Here is a 20,344-nt window from a genome sequence, read left to right as displayed (position 1 = left end):
CTCCCTGCTTATTGCAATCTTAGGAAGTCCTTCCCACCCCCAAACAAGGAAGAGAGGAAATTGCGCTCATATCTATCGAAGGCGTCCCAAGTCTTTGAGTATTAAATCCTATTTGAGCCTGCTTAGGGGCTCCCATGGTGCCTCCCAGTTCTGTTCACACTCTCATGGAAAAGCCTGTTGACTTTATGAGGAAGGCTGGGCTAATGATTAGGGGCCTACCCTAGGACTTATGAGACCCCGGTTCAAGTCTCCGCTCTGCCACAGGCTTCCTGTGTGACCATGGGCAGGTGACTCAGCCTCTCTGGGCCTCAGTTCCCCATCTGTACAATGGGGATAACAGCACTGCCCTATCTCACAGGGGAAATGCATTAAAGATCGTGAGGCACTCAGATATTTTGGTAACAGGGGTTCTATAAGTACCCAAGATAGATATGCTGAAGGCCACTAACTTCCCCAGCCTGGGGGAGAGGTGTTTTTTACATTCCTTCCATCAAATTTCCCAAGAGAAATGGCCCTTTAAGAAAGTCCCAGCCTCTTCCAAGAAGGAGAGGATCAGCAGCTACCACTGCCGGACGCACCTCCTTCTCCTCTGTTCACTCACTTGTTGCATCTTGCCCCGAATTCAGGTGCAAGCTTGTGGAGAAGCCCAGGTTTCCTTGTTTGTGTTTGTATAGTACCTAGTGTGGCCTGCTGGGGACCTTCAGACATTACTGTAAGACAGATCACTTCCAGGCCTGTGTTTCTGGCTTATGCTCCCTTGTCCTTTCTTCCAGTTGGAGGCCTGTCTGGAATCAAGCGTCCCACTTCGGAATCGAGCGAGGAGCCACTTGGGAAAAAGGCCATTTCGGAACCCATCAAGCCGCCCCCTGTAAGTTCAACAGCACACCCACCACCTGCAGCCAAGAAAAATCCAGCACGTCCAAGGCAGGATCTGCCAAAGGAAAATTCTCCAGTGACATCGGTAAGGAAACAGGATTCCCTTACTCTGAACCATCTGGTAGGAGTTGGAGACACTCATGACAGTCTGGGAGGCCTTGGCCAGCTGGGGATTGAATCCTGACCCACTGTTTATGATCCACAAACTCTCCCATTATGGGATTAAACCCAGAGGCCCTACTTACCGCTGGCGAGAGAGCGTCTGTATGGTTACCAACAAGCTCGCGTTCAATCAGATGGCAATTGGACTTAGGTCTCTCCTTGCTTGTCTAGGGGCTATGCCACCCAACTGATAGAGCCAGGCTCTGTGCCCTGAGTTAGATGCTCTTTGTGGTGATGACTCTCTCCCCATTCGGGATCAACACCAGACTTATTTGACCTGGATTAGCCCAAGGAGGTCTGTGTGCTGCCTGGTGGCAAGAAGGGGGAGCATAAAATATCTTAACACTGATGTGTTTCTGCCTTTAGGGTAATGCTATATGTCCTAATACATTAATTTGTACCAAGAGTCCGTGGTAGTGACAAATGCTACAGTCTATACAAGAGCAAACTTGGGGGGATACTAGAGGCTTGCCAAAATAATGCCAAACACTAGAATGTGGTGGTATAGACCCCAATCATGCTAACATTGCATGCAGCATTGCAACAGGTGTGCTAGAGACACAGAGATTTATTACACTGAAGAGAGAGAGAGAGAATTCACCTCCTCTTATCTTTTAACAGAAGAAGCAAAACATGCAATAACCAAGTTCCCCAGGATGCACCCGGTCCTTGGTGTTGCTGGTGCGATTGTCAGCAAGGATCCTGATTAGTCCTGGTTGTGGTGGTGGGTTTGTTAAATGGCATTAGCACCTCTAGGAACATAATTGAGAGCACTTACATCGTTTTATATTTGCCACCAAACAGTGTTCAGATGGCAGTGGCTTCTGGCTGCTGTCAATCTGGGCTGGATTTGTTCCAGGGACCTTGTGCTAAAAGGCTCCTTGTCCCATTGCCTGAACCGTCCAGTGCCGCCCCCCCCCCCAGATCATTTTTGTCCAATTTGGTTGCTGCTGTTGAATGTTCCGGTTTAGACAAGACCGTCTGGTATGTTTTCGGCTTCGTACTGGGCTGATGGCTGTCACTGCTGCTGTTGTTTTCTCTCCCCCCAGAAAAGGGTCCTGACAGACAGTGGTAATCTTCGTGGCAGCAGCTGTGCCATCTGTGGGAGTCACGTGCACTTGGTTCAGCGACACTTGGTCGATGGGAAGCTCTACCATAGGAACTGCTTCAGGTAGAGTTCCAGGGGAGGGGAGGCAGGGGTTCATGCCCACTAGAGGGTCAGCCTGGCCTCTTTCTGGACAGAAGAGCCTTGAACAGCTGCTGTGTAGTTTTTCCCTTTGCCCAGCTGCCTGTTAACCTCGGTGACTTACTGTGTTTCACCTACAGTGAACTTCTGGAGACTAGGATGGCTGCTTCTTGGACAATAAAAAGGCTCTTCAGAGCCGGCTTGGTGGGGTATGCCTGACTTGCAGCATTAGGGAACGTACACTGCTCCTTGTTCAGATGTTACTGGCAGCCTCCTTTCGGGGCCTAGGTTATGACACTGACGTGGTAAAACCATCCATGTCTAGGGGAAGCCCATTGCACCGGCTCACTGTCATCAGCACCTCTCAGACAGGCGGTGATCGGAGTGGGTCACTCTTATTGGTGTTTATGGGTGTGTATTTCAGCGTGGCACCCGGGGGCAGCCTGGCATGCACACTGCTCCCTTCGGCAGCAGTCTGGTTTTTACGTGGAGCTCCTTGCACTGATGGCCCTTCCCAATACTGTGTGTCCATGTCTCCCCTGTGTTGGCTGTAATGTTGTCCCTGCAGTTGACTGCTGAGTTCACCTCGGTGGCACCCAACTCTCTGGAGAACGTTTCCTAATAGTTTGGGTTTTTTTGCGACTGTCCATAGGTGCAAACAGTGTTCCAACACTCTACTGTCTGGGGCCTACAAAACCGGGACCGAACCTGGTACTTACATCTGTACCAGCCACCAACAGCCAGCCAGTCTCTGGAATTCCGGACCGCGTAGTATAGAGAACAAACCTACCAGTACCTCCACGACCTCAGGAGATCCCCAGAAGGTGTTGGTGAAATCAAGTCAGTTAAACAAAGGCACCAATTCCACCTCCGATCCCCCCAGTTTCATCATGCCATCCAGGTCACCTGCTGGCAGCAGTTCCAGCTCTGGTCCCAAAAGCCCAAATGCTCCATGGTCGTCATCAACTGGGAATAAATCAGATTACCGTGAAGGTACCACTTCACCTTCTTGGACAGCATCAGGAGCAAAAACGCAGCAAGCCCGAAAGAAGTTCTTTGAGTCCAGTGAGGGTACTTCAGGGTCTTTGACTGACAAATCACCGGCTACTAAAGATCAAGTCCTTCCTTCTCTTCCCTCTCAGGCAGCTAGTAATAATATCTCTGGCATACGCTTTTCTGGGGCAAACTCAGGCGGCACTGAGAAAGATAAAGCACGTCAACATCTCACACAGGCTCTTCCTGCATCAAATGCCACTACAAACAGACCAGGGGGGGTCAGTTCCAGTAGCTCCCCACCGCCCAGCAGGTAAGAACCTCTGTCTTTCAATCATCTATTCTTGTGAAGGAGGGGAGGCTGGGAGAAGCAATGGGAGTAGCTAGAACAGGTCTCTTTCCATCCTCCTTTCCATCGACTGTGCGGGGCACATAGGAGACAGTCTGTTATTAGGACCTTCAGAGGATCTTTGGAATGGAGGCCAGTAAAGATGACTTTCTCTGTAAAGGCTCACGAGATTCTTCCTGTTTGCTTTGGCAGCTTTTCTTCCACCATCTCCCCCAGGGACAGTCCTGATCACAAAATACAGGCCAACAAACCAGGGCATGCAAAAAAACCAGAGCATGCTGCATGGAGACCAGTATCTTCACCCAAAAGTCCAGGGGAAAAGTTAGGCGTTTGGGCTGCCACACAGAATGGAGAGAAGGACCCGGCCACCCTCAGACCTGCTGATACAGGGCGTAAGCCTGACTGGAAGGACACCAGAGGTGAGAGCGACTTGTTATGCGGTTCTGGGGGCTAGGTTATGTGTTACACACATGTTGTGAATTTCACCTCGTACCAGAAATGTGGCTCCAGGGCTCTGCTCTCTGAGATCTAGACAATAAATGGACAACCAAGCGCTTTCATCTCTACCAGTCACCAATGCACACTCAAGTGTCTGAGCTCTGGGACAGCTAGCACAACATGGATCCATCTGTCCCAAGAGAACAGTAGCTGTGATGTCCCTCCAAGGCAGGCCTGTGGAGAAGTCTCTCTCATTGAGGAGTCATGTCTTGGGGTTTGAAGTGTTCCAGCTGTCCTACTACACAGGCTTGTGATTTTGTCAGATCTCACAAGTTAGTTGGGCACAGGAGACCTCCCAGGAACCCCTGTGATGATTTTGGGGTCTAGAAGGTGGCACTTGGTCCTCCGAGTCAGTAGTGAACCAGCAACTCAGCATGGTGTCTTAAGCCCAGTCCTGCTGCAGGTGTCATCCTCTGGATGAAACATAAAATCGACATCCTGACCCCTTATGATTGTATGTCTCTCTTTGGAAGAGTTACCTGTATTTTGACCCTCTCCCTGAGTAATTATATGCCACCTACGTATCGTTTCCCCTGAAATTTCAAGTGGGATACCATATTTTTCACATCCTGCTTTAAGTGGTTGGTGTTGCATTACTGTAGACTGTTAAACGGCTGCCCAGTTAATCTCCTGTGTGGCTGCATTTCTGCATGGATGAAGAGGTTTCTGTATAGGTTTTGAAGTGCTTTGGGATCAAAGGTGCTATATGCTGTACGGGTTATTTCTCACCTGTGGGGCCCGGGCAGCTGGCGTAAACGGAGTAGGAACAAGAGCATCAAGTTAATCTCCAACTATGTGGTCTTGTCCTGGTCTCATCTCATCACAGCAGGCAGCTCAGGGTTATAATGTCCTAAAATCCACAAGGAGCTTGGAATTCCCTTATTCTGGGTCTGCAAAGGGAGGGATCTGGATTGTAGCAGACCAGCTGGTTGGGTCAATTGAAGGTTTCTTTACTTGCTGTTTCTCTTCCAATAGGAGGAGTGAACACCACTGAAGATAAGTCTGAGAACCCAGCAGCCTGGCGATCCAAATTGAAGCCAGTGGCCAACAAGTGAGTGTCCCAGAGCTATCAGTTTTCAGTGGTGAGCGTATGAGGGTGTGTGAATGTCTTAGCTCCGCTGAACTCTGACGTTAAACCCTTCTGTATATAAATCCTTACTGTGACTGAGTGAGGGAATCAGTGGGAAGAGCTGCTTGGCTTTTGCTTCTACGGGCAGGGCTGAGGGGAAGGAGAGCTTCTTCCAACTCACTGCACCTGGAATGGGTGAATCTTTCGTTTTACTGCTTTGAGGGACCCAAACCCTGATTCTGTTGGAAGATGACAGACAATGGAGTCAGGAGGTTTGCTGAGGATCGAATCCCAGCAGATATCTGACTTTCTAAGTTGTATCTTTCTCCCTTGCAGAGACTCCAACCAGGGTGGTCTTAAGAAACCGATGGACAGCTCCAAGGTGACGAGCCCAGCACGGGGGGAGGAGAAGTCGGCTTCATCCATTGTCACACCAGCAAATAAGGACACTGGTAAGATGGGATAAACCTAGTATGGAGGGAGTTTTGACCACCATTTCTCCAGCCGTCCAGGGCAGTGGCATGATGGGTTGGAGACACAGCCAGAGTGTGGGATACCAGAAATACAAGGGAAGAATTCAGTCCTGGGTTTTCCCTCCTCCACTCCAGGCTGGGTGGGTCCCAATCGTCACTTGGCAGGACCAGCCTCGACTGAGGAAGAGGAGCCAGTCTTCATGTAATCTCTCTCACTCCTAGCTGGGTAGGAGGCAAGGTTTTGGCTACTGTCTAGTTGTATAATTGTATGCGTGGGATGATGAGGCCACTTGGCCACTGTCGTCCTCCCTTCATGGTCCCATGGCTTCTCTGGTGCGGCTTTGCTGTGGGTGGTGGGTTTTAATCCGTTTTCGTGGGGGTTATGCCCTTTGCTTTGGAGTCACATTCACGTTGGCTCTAGCGTCCGGGGTTGTAATGTCCTGACTATCTGCAGCCGTGGTGCTAGTGAGAGACGATAGTGCATGGAGCTGGGGCATGGCAGGAGTTTACTGTAAACCCTCTCGTGCTCTGAAGAAGACTCTCTGGGACTCTGCTGGGATGTACCCTTCATTCCTCAAGAGCCAGGATCCATCACTTTCTTTTCCCTGCTGCACTGTTACTTTTTTCTCCCCTTCCCCATCATGCTGACCCTGGGATTGGAAAAATGGAGGGATGCATGGAACACATGAGACCAGGAGGCACGGACTCCTTAGAAATGTGTGTGCTGCTAAAAAACCACCCGTGGAGAGAAGACTGCTACCAAAACACCTGCCCGTCTGTAGGGAATTGAATGGCAGGCACCATTCTGTGGCTGGTGGATGAGACTAGCTCTCCTAGCTATCGTCACAGTCAGCACAATGGAGTAGGAAAGGGTGCCCCGTACTGCTGGGAGCTCACGTCGTCCGCTGATAGCCCGCTAGCCCATTCCCTACACCATCGGCATGGACAGTTTTGACTTGCCATGTCTCCCCCTGCATGTTCCAGGAACGGGCATTAGTCATCCGAATTGGTTTGTGACGGATTAGTTGCCATCTCCGCCCCCACCCTTTGCACGTGCCAAGAGATCTGGCTTCTTAGTTGGGGGCGGGTATTCAAATGTTGTTGACAAATGTGTCCTGTTGTTTTGAAGTGTGCGCTGGGGTGGGGTAGAAGAAGGAACGCTTGCTGCCAGTGACCCCGTGGGTTTGTCTTGATTGCAATTGAAGATGTGATTGTACCCACACTAGCTTTCGTCTAGCTAGCATGGCTTAAACATAGCAGCGCAAACAAGGTGGTACAGGCTTCAGCGCAGGCTGTACAAGCCTGTCCAGAGCTTTTTCGTAAAATAAATAAATATATAAAGTGCAAAGCACTGTAAGTAACAGGCAGGGCCTGGGACATAGAAAATGTCAGATTTTGAATCTTTTGAACATGGGTCTAACTCCCAGACTGGGTTCTTTCCCTGGTCTTGCCGGATCAGAGTTCAGTATTGGGGCTGAAGTGAACGAAGGCTGAGGTTTCAAGTGGGTTTTTATGGCTCAACATTTTGGGGGATGGGAACTGGTGGTGAGATTAGGCGTTGGGGTTTAATAGAATCTCTTGCTGTTTTCAAGCAAGAACCCTACAGTACCAGGTTCAAATACCCGAGTGGGTCTGGCATTTCTGACCTTGCAATGAGCTACGTTTGTCTGGTGGTTTTGTTGACGTGCCCGTCAGTGCAGCATCTGGGTCTGGGACATTATTACATCTACCGTTATTCCGAAGCAAACACTGGGTGTGCATAGCATAGGAGCCCAACGCTGACACCGCCTTGTGGGGATCCAGCTATTGGGGAGAAAAGTTCAATTGCAGAACCGGATCTATCCTGGAAACTAGATGGAGGGTCGTTCAGGGGTCTGTAGCTCTTCAGATTGTGAGGAGTGTATCCAGTATTGCTGTTGATCTGGGATGGCATTAGAGCTAAGAGTGGAGGAGGGGGTTACCGGTAGGGTTTAGTTGGAGGTTAGAGGTGGGGATTGACGGTGACTGGCTCATTTTGCTGGGTGAGGGTTGAAGCCTGGTGCATTTCACACCCAGAACCGGGTCTGTGCTTTTAACGTAGCTCCATCTGCTGCGCTGCCTCAGAAGAAGAAACTGATCCCTGACAAGGATCTTCTCAGTGACTGGCTAAAACGGGGAGAGCCTGCCAAGGAGAAGGAGTCAGGCCAGTCAAAGCAGGTGTCTTCTCCAGGTAAGAGCCCTTCTCAAGAAAGCCATTTTCTCCTCTAACCATGCTCTGGGTGGCCTGTCGGCAGCGCTTGGGGTGCGATACTGATTCCCTGCTGTATCCAGAGATCTCTGCTGTCAAGCCTGCCTCCCTAGCCTTGTCTTCGCTAGGAAAAAAGCTGTGTCTCTAACGCGTTAGGGAACACAAGCCAGCTAACGTGTTCGAATCCTTTAGCATGTGGTAGCTGGTTGAGGGAAACCCCGGCTCCAGGGTTGACCTCGCTGGCTATCCTGCATTAAAACTACAACTGCCCTGTCTTCATTAGGATTTTAACATATATCCGCTAGCACCTGTTTAACATGCTGTTCTTGTTCAGTGTAGACGGTCTCACCTGTTTAAGCTTTCATGTCCAGACACACCTTGGTGGCCACTACTCCCACTTTCCAAACCCATTCCTCCCACTTGCCTACACGGTGATTTCTGACGCAGAGCTTAAAGCCAGAAAGGACCAGATCATCTAGTCTGACCTGCGCATCACAGGCCACTAAAGCCCTCCCATTGAGCCCAATAACCCGAGCAGGCTGCTTACAGAGGCTCCGATGATGAATAGCTGCCTTTCAATAGCTCACTGACCCGTCTCAGAGATGGCATAGGCCAGTCTACAGGCCTCTGCTCTGGTCACTTTCTGTACTGGCCTTTCAAAAAGGCAGCTGGCATTTTCCCGTACCACCACCTGCCACGCTCCTTTTCCATTGTCCTGAGCTATGAATTAGGGAAGAGGTTTAAACCTCCTTTCTAGAGGCTAGACAAAGAGTCCCTTTAGAACTTCCAAATGGCTCAATTCAAAGAGAGCTGACTGGTCTCAAATGCTAACTTTATTACCCCTTCATTAATCTTGTCTGTCTATCCCAGTATTCTAGGTATCTATTCTGTGGTTGATACTAGAGAATACTAGCTCCTCTGTTGTAGGTAATGTTTTCTCTAATGATTAGAACACGGGGCTACGAGTCAGAATTCCTGGGTTCTGTTTCCAGCATTGCCACTAACTCTCTATGGGCAGTCATTTAACTTTCCTCTGCCTCAGTCTCCCTGTCTGTAACATGGACATAAACCTTGCATCACAGTCAGATTGTGACCCTGAATGAGTGTGCTTTGGGATCGTGGGATGGAAGTTTTGCCTCAAGCGTGTACAGTACTATTAGCTAGCCGAGCTAACCGGATGCTGTGTCTTCCTGCGCCCTGCTGCAATGCACTGGCTCGGGCTCCAAGCACCTTGTGCCGCCTGTAGGCAGAGGTGATTTTGTGGGGCTCTCCCCCTAAAAGGCATTGCTGCAGAGGCTGCACAAAGGGGGCTGCTTGGGAGATGTTTTTCTCGCTAAGCTAGGTCACCTCATTTGTGGAGCGCCCCTGTCAGGCTGCCCAGGGCAGGACATTCCCCACAGGAGGAACCTTCATAAAGGGGTGAGGGCCAGGCAGTGCACGGGGCCAGGCCAGCCAGGCCCAGAAGGGAAGACCGCCTGATGTGAGGCCGTGTCAGAATGCTGCTCCAGGGTGAGCAGTGGTGCAGAGACAGCAGAGGGCCAGTTACCGCCTCCTTCCACCCTGACTCCGAAGAAGCAGTAGAACCAGGAAACCCACGACACTGAGGGTCAGGCTGGGCTGAGAGCTGCCCTCGAGCTCCTCCCTAGCTTGTGGTCTCAGGCCTGTGTGTTTGGGGCTCCAGTAATGGGCTCTGTGGCTGCTCCTCGGGGGGGGGCTCCCCTAGGCTATTTTATTGTGTCTCTTCCGTCAGTCTCCTTGTGCATTCGCCAATCTCGCACTCCTCCCCCGCTCGTGGTCATCTTTTTATAGGTCACTCTGTCTTTGCAGGCGCTGTCTGGTTAGGTATTTAGATGTTCCCCAGCACCATGGCATGTGAGGGCGGAGATGGCAACTAATCAATCACAAACAAGTTAGAATGACTAATGCCCTTTCCTGGAACATGCAGGGGGAGACATGGCAAGTCAAAACTGGGCTAGCAAGCTATCAGCGTACGACGTGAGCTCCCAGCAGTACGGGGCACCCTTTCCTACTCCATTGTGCTGACTGTGACCGTAGCAATTCCCTACAGACCGGCGGGTGTTTTGGTAGCTGTCTTCTCTCCACGGGTGGATTTTTAGCAGCACACACATTTCTAAGGAGTCCAAGCCTCCTGGTCTCGTGTTCCATGCAAACCCCCTCTCCTCAATCCCCATTGGGGAGGAGTGTCAGAGCCAGGTCTATAGACTTGGGCTTGGCTACAAATAGCTGTGTAGATGTTCAGGCTCTGGCTGGTGCCTAGGCTCTGAAGCCCAGGGAGGGGAGTGGTGGGAGGGCGGGGGGAGGGAGAGGGCCTGAGTCTGTAGATCCAGGCTTTGAGCCTTGCTGCTGCGGGTGTCTTGCAGTGTAAACACACCCAAATGACTTGTCCGAGGTCATGCAATGTATGGAACCCAGGTCTCCTGACGACCAGATTAATACCACTGGGCCATCTGTCCCGTCCTGGTCTCTGTTGCACCCTCCTTGTGCGTGCACTGATCTGAGCTTGACTTTCTTTGTTAAACACCAGTAAGATGGCTACAGTGAATCATAGAATCATAGAATATCAGGGTTGGAAGGACCTCAGGAGGTCATCTAGTCCAACCCCCTGTTCAAAGCAGGACCAATTTCCAACTAAATCATCCCAGCCAGGGCTTTGTCAAGCCTGACCTTAAAAACCTCTAAGGAAGGAGATTCCACCACCTCCCTAGGTAACCCATTCCAGTGCTTCACCACCCTCCTAGTGAAAAAGTTTTTCCTAATATCCAACCTAAACCTCCCCAACTGCAACTTGAGACCATTACTCCTTGTTCTGTCATCAGGTACCACTGAGAACAGTCTAGATCCATCCTCTTTGGAACCCCCTTTCAGGTAGTTGAAAGCAGCTATCAAATCCCCCCTCATTCTTCTCTTCTGCAGACTAAACAATCCCAGTTCCCTCAGCCTCTCCTCATAAGTCATGTGCTCCAGACCCCTAATCATTTTTGTTGCCCTCCGCTGGACTCTTTCTAATTTTTCCACATCCTTCTTGTAGTGTGGGGCCCAAAACTGGACACAGTACTCCAGATGAGGCCTCACCAATGTCGAATAGAGGGGAACGATCACGTCCCTCGATCTGCTGGCTATGCCCCTACTTATACAGCCCAGAATGCCGTTAGCCTTCTTGGCAACAAGAGCACACTGTTGACTCATATCCAGCTTCTCATCCACTATAACCCCTAGGTCCTTTTCTGCAGAACTACTTCCTAGCCATTCGGTCCCTAGTCTGTAACAGTGCATGGGATTCTTCCATCCTAAGTGCAGGACTCTGCACTTGTCCTTGTTGAACCTCATCAGGTTTTTTTGGCCCAATCCTCTAATTTGTCTAGGTCCTTCTGTATCCTGTCCCTACCCTCCAGTGTATCTACCACTCCTCCCAGTTTAGTGTCATCTGCAAACTCGCTGAGAGTGCAGTCCACGCCATCCTCCAGATCATTAATGAAGATATTGAACAAAACCGGCCCCAGGACTGACCCCTGGGGCACTCCACTTGAAACCAGCTGCCAACTAGACATGGAGCCGTTGATCGCTACCCAGTGGCACGTGCATGGCAGAGATCCCCCGGTGGCAAGAGTCCAATATTTCTGACCAGCCCTTTGATAATTCTTTGTCACTATAAATATTCTGGGGACTCCAAGGCTGAGGGAAAATTTGTTTTGGTTTTGCTTAGAACTGAGCTTGGCACTCATTCCAGAGCAGCGCTTTTATAAAGTCCCGGGCCAGGGCTGTCCTGGGCCCCTTTAGAACCACGTCAGGTTTAGCTCCAGATGACTGGGTGTCTACTGGCTACCGAGGGAGCGTGCTGCAGTGTAGGATGAGTTGACGGACTGAGAGCAGGGAATTAATAGGGGGCTCGTGGATTCCAGTGTTGAGAAACGGATGACCCCAGTAGGGGATGGACAATAGCAAGAAGCGGCTTGTTGCACTGTCCTGGCTGAAGTGTGTGTGTCGTCGCTGCCCTCTGTTGGATGGAATTGGATCTGCTCCCATCTCTGATCGTCTATAGCTGTTTGCAGCATTGCTATAGCTGTGTTGGTCCCAGGATAAGAGCGAGAAGGTAGCAGAGTTAATATCTTTTATTGGACAGACACAAGTGAGTCCAATAAAAGGTATTATCTCACCTACCTTGTCTCTCTCTCTCTCTCTAATCACCTAGTGGCTCCTCTACAGAGATGATATCATGTGTGCGTTTGTTTGTTTTTAATTTCTAGTTAAACCGCCAGCTCCAAAAATCTTCCAGAGCCTTGTGAGCGATGAAGTGGCATCCCCGACCAAGGTATGGTTTGAGTGGCAAAACAAGGCTATCATAATGATCCTTTCCCAGAGACCGCCCTTATGGTTCTGTTCAGTCTGGGGCATCCTCCTCCTCACTGCTGATCTTATGGCTGAGATCTTCTTGCATCGGCTGGGTTACAGATGAGTGGGAGGGGCTGCACCACGACTGGTAGATGCTGCCGCTGGTGATGGCTGTGCCATGCCAATCTGTGTGACTTCCTAGCGTGGCCCATTGTGTTGTGAATTACCAGCTCCACATCTTCTCTGACTTTGGTGCCTCCAGGATGTGGTCCTAGGGGGAGATGGTCCATTCCAGCCCGTCTCTTTTTGTTATCACCCAGGCTAATGGGTGGCATGTGGGAAGCAGGTAGTATTCGTTTCTAGCCTCCTGTGACTTTATCCCTCAGCTCCAAGAAGACTACATCCCTGAGGAAGAAATCCAGGAGAAGGTGCGAGAGATCGAAAAGCAGCTGGATGAGCTGGAGCTCAAGGGAGTTGATATGGAGAAGCATCTGCGTGACTGTGAGGAAGGTAAGGGAGGCCACAGGGACCATCTCAACTAGAGTCGGGAGGGATGAGTCTAGAGGCCCATGGTCAGTGTCCCGTCTACAGATGCATTTGGGCTGGTGGCTTTGATCCTAGGAGTTCACACAATGTGTAGGACCCTTGAGATGGCTTAGATGTGAGGCCAGATAAAATCCGGGGATGAAGAACTTCCAAATGGCTTTATCCATTTCCTGACACACTGTTCCAGGAACTCGCTGCTCTATTGCCAAGTGATCGAGGGTCTCTGAAGTTCAGGAACTGAAAGGCTGCTCCTGACCTGCCTTAGGGAATCCAGACTGGACTGTCTGTCTTGGACTTTGCCCAGGACTGTCCCTGTTGTCCGAATACTTGATAAGCTTGTTCAGGTTGGCACAGAGGGGCAGATTGCATGGAAGGTGAAGTGGGCAGCCTATGAGGAGAGTCCTTGGCCAGTTTACCTGCATCTGCCCGTGATGCTCGCTGTCCATAGCCTGAGTAACCGGAGCAATCTGTGATGGAAACAATACCTAGCCAACTATCTGAGGCTACTTTTGACTAGTGTGGGTTATCTGGAGCTGTCCTATGTGGACAGTCACTGATGGCTCTTGTAGTCAGTGCATTGTGAGTGGACGTATTGTTTGTCTTCTCTGCAGATGATTCAGAGGATGCTCTCATGGTGGATTGGTTCAAATTGATCCACGAGAAACAGCTGCTGCTGAGACTGGAGTCCGAGCTGATGTACAAGTGAGTACAACCAGAAAGCCGGGCAGTCTTCCCTGCCCGTAGACAGTGAGCTGACCCCCGCCGGGGGCTGAGAATGGGAGTCAGACTTACTGGGCAAGGGGGAGGGACGTGGAAAGCGTGAAGGAATCTCTGGTATATCTGCCAGCAGCTGGGGGTACTAGCTGATGGGGCATCATTACAGTGGAAGCAATCAGGACCATAGCTTGCTCACAGGTGGGGAAGGTTGATGGGCCCCCTCTAGCCCCATATCTGGGTGTTAGGAGAGAGAGCGCTTATCTGAGTGACCTGGAGCAGCCCAGGAGCCCCCTCGCCCTGGCTGGTCCCTCTCCTGAGTCCTGCCGGGTAGTTTGGAGAGCAGCCTCCCGCTCCCAGCTCCAAAGCGACGTGTGAGTGTCCTGCTTCGGGGTGAGGCGGGAGAATCACCTATTGCCTCTCTGGGATCTCACAGATCGAAACAGCAGAAGCTGGAGGAGAAGCAGTGGAATATCGAGAGCGAGCTGCGGCGCCTAATGAGCATAACAGGTAAGCAAGGCCATCACAGCAAGGCTGCCATCCCCCACGTGAGCAGCCCTGTCTCTGCAGAGCCCTTATCTCTGCATCTTGCTGGGATTCTACTCTGCAGAAGGCTGTCATGGCCCCCTGTCCTCCCCTCCACCTAACCCAGCCCAAGGGGGAGAGCAGTGCCTCGGGGGGAAGGGACTAGGGGGGTTGTGAGGAACCTATTGCTTTTGTAGGTAGGCCTGTGTCTTGCTTGTAGCACAGAGGCAGGGTGTCTGGCACAACAAGCTTGCAAGTAATGTAGCGCTGTAGCGCTCGTTGCATAGACAGACCCAGAGTAGCGTTGCTGTGACCGATTCCCCTTGTGTTGCACAGAGGAGAAGAAGACCTACATGGAGAAGAAGCGGGAGAAGGAGCTGCTGGACTCATACGTGAACACCGTCAATGACAGAAACGATATCGTGGAATGCTTGGACGAGGACAGACTCAGGTACAGGACCCCGGGGCAGTGGGGGGAAGGGAAGGCGAGACGGAGGCTGCTTGTATCCTACCGCTCCTCGTTCCCTGGCAAATAGGATCTGAAGGTTCGAAAGTGTTGGGTTTGAGGGTGCGTGGTTCCCCTTTCCGGTGTGGCGCAGGAGGGGAAAGGCATGGGGCAGTGAACAGAATGGATGCAGGAAGCCATTGATAGCGAGGGATGGGAGCAGTGGAGCCAGGGGAAGGATTTGGCGGGGATGGGATAGGGAGCTGAGCTGTTGGGAATCCTCCATTTACTATAGTGAGCAAAGAGCGTGGCCCACGCTATAAAGTTTAGCTTGAGAGCTGGACTATCTCCGAGCTTGGGAGAGACACGGCAGGGTGGGTTTGAGATTTTGATTTGTGCCCATCTCTACTGAGAAAAGCCCCCACGTCTCACTTGGCAACGCTCCCCAGGAGCCCTCGGTGGTGCCAGACCCTGTAACTCTCACTCAGTTGTCTCACGTTGATCTGTAATTTATGCCACCGGCACCTCACCAATAGGACAATGGGCCACGAGTCTCTTCTACAGAGACCTCCACCCCAGAATGCACCAAACCTGGATGATCTAACCCCCAGCCACACTTGCATCCCCCTCCCAGGCTGGGCAGCACCTGAGTGGGAGCTGCAGGATCCTCAACCCTTTGTGCTGGTGCAGATTCAAAGGGCTGCGGGTGGGGTGTGTTAATAACTGGGGCACCTCCATCTCTGGGCTGCAGAGGGGGCAGGGTTTTGGTCAGGGAGAAGATTTCTCAGGGGGACGAGTGGGGTTCAAACACCCTTGCCTCCGCCCCCAACCGGCTGCTGGCTGGGGCAGAGGGGGCTTTCTCTGGAACTTTAGAGCGACAGGTTAAAATGCTGTTGCCGGATGTTTTTGCTCGGGCAAGTCCAGAGTGGTTTTGAGCAGTGCCATGGTGGAGTTGGAAGGAAACCGAATATTCTGGGGAAGGGGCTGTTCTGGGGGAGGACAGAGGAAGAGCATCTCCCTTGAGCCTTCTGAGCACCCCTCTAGTGGGTGCCTGATGGAGGCTGGGTTGTGGGCAGACGCTGGAGCTGACTGGAGCCCTGCTCTGCGCGGAGGAGCTGCTTTATGCCAGCCCTACCACCTCTCCACCCCCCTGTGGCTGGTGGTTGGCTGTGAAGCATTGGCATGCTGGGTGGCTCTCTGCCTAGAGCGCACCCCTCTCCTGCACAGGGGAAGGGCTGAGAGGTTAATCTGGTGCTTCCCTTGCTGGCTTTAATATTTCTGTGTACACTCCTCTGCGGCCACATCTCCTACTGCCCAAGTGCTGGGCTCCACATGCAGACTGGAGACCCTGTCTGCTCTCCGGCCCTTCCCTGGCTTGGCCAAGGAGCCCTCCGGTGTGTGTTAGCAGCTTCCTCTGCCACCCAGAGCTCACAGACACGCTGGGACCCGGACAATTACAGAACTGCCCGTTTCTGTCTGCTCACTGCTGCCTACAAGGGTGTCTCCCCGTCAGGCTGGGTGGCAGTGCGGAGCATACCCTTGGGGGCACGTGAGGGCACTCCTCTGAGAGTGTCACCCCTGACTTACAGAGGGAGCAGCCCTCGGTGACTTGCTGTGGAGTTTTCCCTGTCCTGCTGGAAGCGCAGGGTACTGGCTCGCTGCGTTCCTGGTGCCCCTCTCTAACACAGTCCTCTTCCTTCCCAGGGAGCTAGAGGAGGATCAGGTCCTGGCAGACATGCTCCGGAAGCTGGGTAAGGGCTCTCTCTGTTGTAACTGACCAGCTCTCTGCTGCGGTAAGGACCGGGAACTCATGCTCTGTGCTCTCTCTTCTCCCGCAGATGCGTCTCCTGAGAGCCCAGAGCCCAACAAGAGGAAAAACAAGTTCCGCTGGTCCAAAATATGGAAGCAGAAAAGCAAGAAGAAAGCGCAGCAGTGAAGTTCCCTGCACGGCAGCGTGGAGGGCCATGGAGTCCAGGAGCTGGTCCCTCCCCCGCGCTGCTTCTCTGGAGTCAGACAGTGCTCCTCTGCCCTGAGAAAGGGGGATTCAGGGCATGTTTTTGCTCTGCTGGGGCAGTGTGATTCCCCTCTCCTCCCAGAAGGAGCTCAAGGTGTTACCCACCCAGCTGAGTGAGAACTGCAGCCTCTGCCAGGAGTCTGGAACTTGGGAGCTCTTGCTTGAATTCTGCGCTGTGCCTTGCACTGAGCCAGCACTGGCCTGGCTGCCACTCCGCTGAGCAGAGCTGATCTGTTCCCTAGCTGCTAGCGCTCTGCTCACACCAGTTCTGATGCCCCCTGATCACCCCCTGCCACTCAACGGGCTGCACGCCTGCCCAGGATGGGTACGTGAAGGGGGAGCTGTTCCTCAGCCTCCCTCCCTGCACACGTTTGCTCCACGAACATTTGGAAGCTCGGAGGGTATGTCTACATTGCAATAAAACACCTGCCGTTGGCCCGTGTCAGCTGATGCGGGCTCATGGGCTATAAAACTCCAGTGTAGATGTTCAGGCTTGGGCTGGAGTCCAGGCTCTGAGACCCCGTGATGAGGGAGGGTCCCAGAGCCCGGGCTCCAGGCTGAGCCTAAACGTCAACACGGCAATTTTAGAGCCCCCGCAATCCCGAGTTAGCTGCCACGGGTCAGCCGCGGGTGTCTTACTGCAGAGCCAGGAGTCACTGTGGGCCACCAGGGACAGAGGACCTCTCAGCATCGGGAGCTGCAGGCCCCAGCATGAACAGACTAGGAAGGGAGGATGGGCACAGAGCTGGGGACCTGGCTCGCGTGGGGAGACGGTTAGGGATGGGAAGGACCTCGCTGGGCTTTGAGGAGAGAGGCTGCTGCAGGGACATTCAGCAGCACTTCGGCTTTCCAAACCACAGGGTGCTTGTCTGTCTGGGCCAGGGGTCTCCATGACATGATGCTCCCTGCCCCTCTCTGCACTTGCTGTCCTGGAGACTGGGCTGGAAAGTGGAGCTCTCACTGCCTGTGGCCCATCACTCTGAAGGTGGCAGCAGAACCTCTTACAATGAGCTGGTAACTCGGGAGCCCAAGTGGACGATGGGGGTGAACCGGCCACCCTTCCCCCAACCACATTTTTTTAGTGGGGGAAACAGTCGTCTGCTGAGGCTCCTTTAATGGTGAGCCAGCTGTCCCCCGGGGTCCGAATCTCATGCATTCAGGCTGGGATGGGGAAGTTCTTTGCTGGGCTGAAGGAGTCTCAAGTCGAGGCCTCTCTCCTCACCCCTCCTCCCTGCACATACAGAAAAGGACTGTAGCCATGTGTCTGATCCGACGTGCATGCACACGGCCTACAGCTCTGTCACTCGGCGCTGGGCACCGCGGATGAAGACTGGGAGCAGGGGTTACAAATCTTACTTTGATCCCCTCTAGCACTTGCAAGCTGTGGAATCTCCCTGCATTTATTCCCTTACTCCAACACAATGGATCTCCTTAGGATCTCACTGGATGCTCTGCTCCTGCATGAGAGAGATTTTCTCATTGGAAGGTGGTCACCGCCTCACTCTCAGGATGGAAGTCTGCAGCCTGATACCTGTGCCTAGAAGTATGTTGGTGTAATGTTCTCCTTCTCCGCCAGGTGGCAGTATGGTCCTCTGCCCAAGTTGCTTTGCCCAGGGCAGGGAACAGCTGATTTGCTCAGGAAGTACTAATGCTTTTTCTGTACAGTATGTACAGTGTGTGCTGGGTCTGTATAGTCAGCGCCGGCATGTGGGCATTCACTTTCTATTTGCATACGTTTCTAGTCAATAAATAATAAAATTTTTAGAGGAAAACCTGGAGCCCTGTGATGTGAATGTGCTGGAGCTGCTGGACATGGGACTGCATCCTTATCAGCAAGGACTGGACAGCCTGTGACGATTAAACTTGGCCCTCCTGCCAGGATGGGGGTACGGTGTGCTGGCAGGGATTGAGAATTAGCCCTTGCCTCTGTCTGTTTTGTGCAGAGAGGGTTCCCTCCCCCTAGCACCTTTCACAGGCACTAGGGTAACTTTAAGCAGGAGGGAGGGGGTGGAGAAGAGCTGTTTTGTTGCATGGGCTGCGGTGTCTGAAGCGATTGAATTCACACTGAAACAAGTGAGCGCGAAGGCATTGCCTGAGACACTTGCTCCTCAGGAATCAGCCAGTCCACTTAGTGAATCTGTACATCGCCCAACGCAGCCTTTATAACTCACTCCTTTCGTCAGGGCTGGAGTGTTTTGCTGCTCTTTAATAAATGGGGTGAGCACATCTCTGTAGCCTTCATTCCTCACCATCTCCCTCTTCTCCAGCCCCAGACTGAAAGCTACACCTGTTCTCGTGCTGCTTCTCCCCTTATCCCCAAACCCAAGCTCTGGGAAATCAGAATGTAGCTGGTGCTTTGGCTGATGGAGCATGAGGCAAAATTGGATCCAACTTGTTTGACCAGAGATGTATTATGTCTGTTGTAACCAAATGATGGTTACACCAAACGAAGCAGATCTGGTAAGTGTAACCGTGTAGATCCATTTCTAGCCATGTTTCTTGCCCTGTAGCCTGTGCTCCCATAGAAGCGGAGATAAAATGAATCTGCTGGGTCAGCTAATCACAGGGGCTTGAAGGGTTAATCTAGAAAAGTGCCGTAATTCTCTTTCCTGGAGAATGAAAGTTGCTTGTGTGAATACTCATTAAAAACTAGGCTGGTCCTTGGGGTAGGAGACTGCTCTACGAGCACAGTAAGGCACAAGAATCCCAACAGCCTGCCCACAGCTGTGACTTTTGTCCCACTATCCAGATCCTACAATCCACAGTACAGACACTGGCTCTGACCCTGCAAAGAACTAGGCATGTACTTTACAGGGTTGAGTAGTGCCAGTGTTTAATAGTTCCCAATAGGCTCACAGCGCATACAATTAAGCGTCTGCCTAAGTCTTGGTAGGGTTGAGGCCTGTGCAAGCCACAGGAAGGAGAGCTGGAGAGAGATGGTGGGAGAGGTAATATCTTTTATTGGATTGGTTTCATTCACACTTAGCTATACTGGAGGATAGAAATACCCCAGCTGCTGGCATGGGCTTACCTACTCAACTCCTACTGAGCTATCGCTCGTGGTCAGCTTTTGCCTTCTGCAAATCATCAATTAAAGACAAAAATCCTTGGTCCCGTTACAGCCCTGGAAAAGTTTAACCCCATAAGGGGGCTTGCCTGTGGCACTATTATAAGAACCCCAAGCCCTTCCCTCTCTCCTGGGATGGGGAGAGGGCACACATGCAGAATCCCTTCAAAGTCCGTCCTGCTCCTTTCTGGCCTTGACTAACCTACAGAATTTTGGGGCCTCTGCAAGCATCGCCATTTTACGGCTCACGCCCCCTTCTCCAGAAAATTCATCAATAGGTCAGGCTGGGATTTTCAAAGGAGTTCATTGTCCAGGGACTTGGGCAACTGTCTCCTTCAGCCCCCCTTGGACCATCCCTGCCTTCGCCACCGCCTGCTACAGCACAGACCTGAGTCGCTGTTAATCTTCTGCCATGTTGAAAACGGACAATAGTTGAGCTGGGGAGGAGAATGGAGACATGAGGCAGCTGAAGTAGGACCCCCGCTCCCCCCTGGTCATTAAACAAAAGGGTGCTGCGGCTGCTGCTTCAACGCTTAGCCGAACAGTGAGCCGTAGTGGTGGTTCGCCATATAGTCTGTTCCTGCGCAGCCACAAGGGATTGACGGCCCAAGAGTCCAACGTCGGAACAGACTTCATGCACCCATGTAATAGCGCGGCTGCCTCTGGGCCGCCTCCACCCCTCGCTTGGTGGAATTTTATCCTGGATGTTACGAGCCTCCGGAGAACGGCGTTCGCGGGAACATCTGGTGCCATTCTCGCGACTTGTCCGAAAAGCATAAGGCGCCGTCTGCGGACAATGGCCCCAGTAACCTGTAGACCGGAGCAACTATAAACATCTGCATGACAGATG

General features: G+C 52.1%; 1 protein-coding gene across 2 annotated transcripts in view; it reads left to right on the top strand.

Moving 5' to 3' along the window:
* Window positions 1-18,199, top strand: part of MICALL2 (MICAL like 2) — a 33,776-nt gene extending 15,577 nt beyond the window's left edge. Inside the window, exons 4-17 of one of the 2 annotated variants that reach the window (XM_054042738.1) lie at window positions 774-961; window positions 2,088-2,209; window positions 2,877-3,530; window positions 3,759-3,985; window positions 5,040-5,115; window positions 5,470-5,585; window positions 7,687-7,815; window positions 12,099-12,163; window positions 12,570-12,693; window positions 13,341-13,431; window positions 13,880-13,953; window positions 14,305-14,419; window positions 16,118-16,164; window positions 16,252-18,199. In XM_054042738.1, coding sequence (XP_053898713.1) covers window positions 774-961; window positions 2,088-2,209; window positions 2,877-3,530; window positions 3,759-3,985; window positions 5,040-5,115; window positions 5,470-5,585; window positions 7,687-7,815; window positions 12,099-12,163; window positions 12,570-12,693; window positions 13,341-13,431; window positions 13,880-13,953; window positions 14,305-14,419; window positions 16,118-16,164; window positions 16,252-16,349 — 2,126 coding nt within the window. In that variant the 3' untranslated portion in view covers window positions 16,350-18,199. The remainder of the gene's footprint in view (window positions 1-773; window positions 962-2,087; window positions 2,210-2,876; window positions 3,531-3,758; window positions 3,986-5,039; window positions 5,116-5,469; window positions 5,586-7,686; window positions 7,816-12,098; window positions 12,164-12,569; window positions 12,694-13,340; window positions 13,432-13,879; window positions 13,954-14,304; window positions 14,420-16,117; window positions 16,165-16,251) is intronic. The other variant, XM_054042740.1, reaches the window with a different exon arrangement.
* Window positions 18,200-20,344: the final 2,145 nt, after the last annotated feature.

The sequence above is a fragment of the Malaclemys terrapin genome, chromosome 10 (assembly GCF_027887155.1).
Source record: "Malaclemys terrapin pileata isolate rMalTer1 chromosome 10, rMalTer1.hap1, whole genome shotgun sequence".
NCBI lineage: Eukaryota > Metazoa > Chordata > Testudines > Emydidae > Malaclemys > Malaclemys terrapin.
Note: the sequence above shows the minus strand (reverse complement) of the source record. Positions and strands in the feature narration are given on the sequence as shown.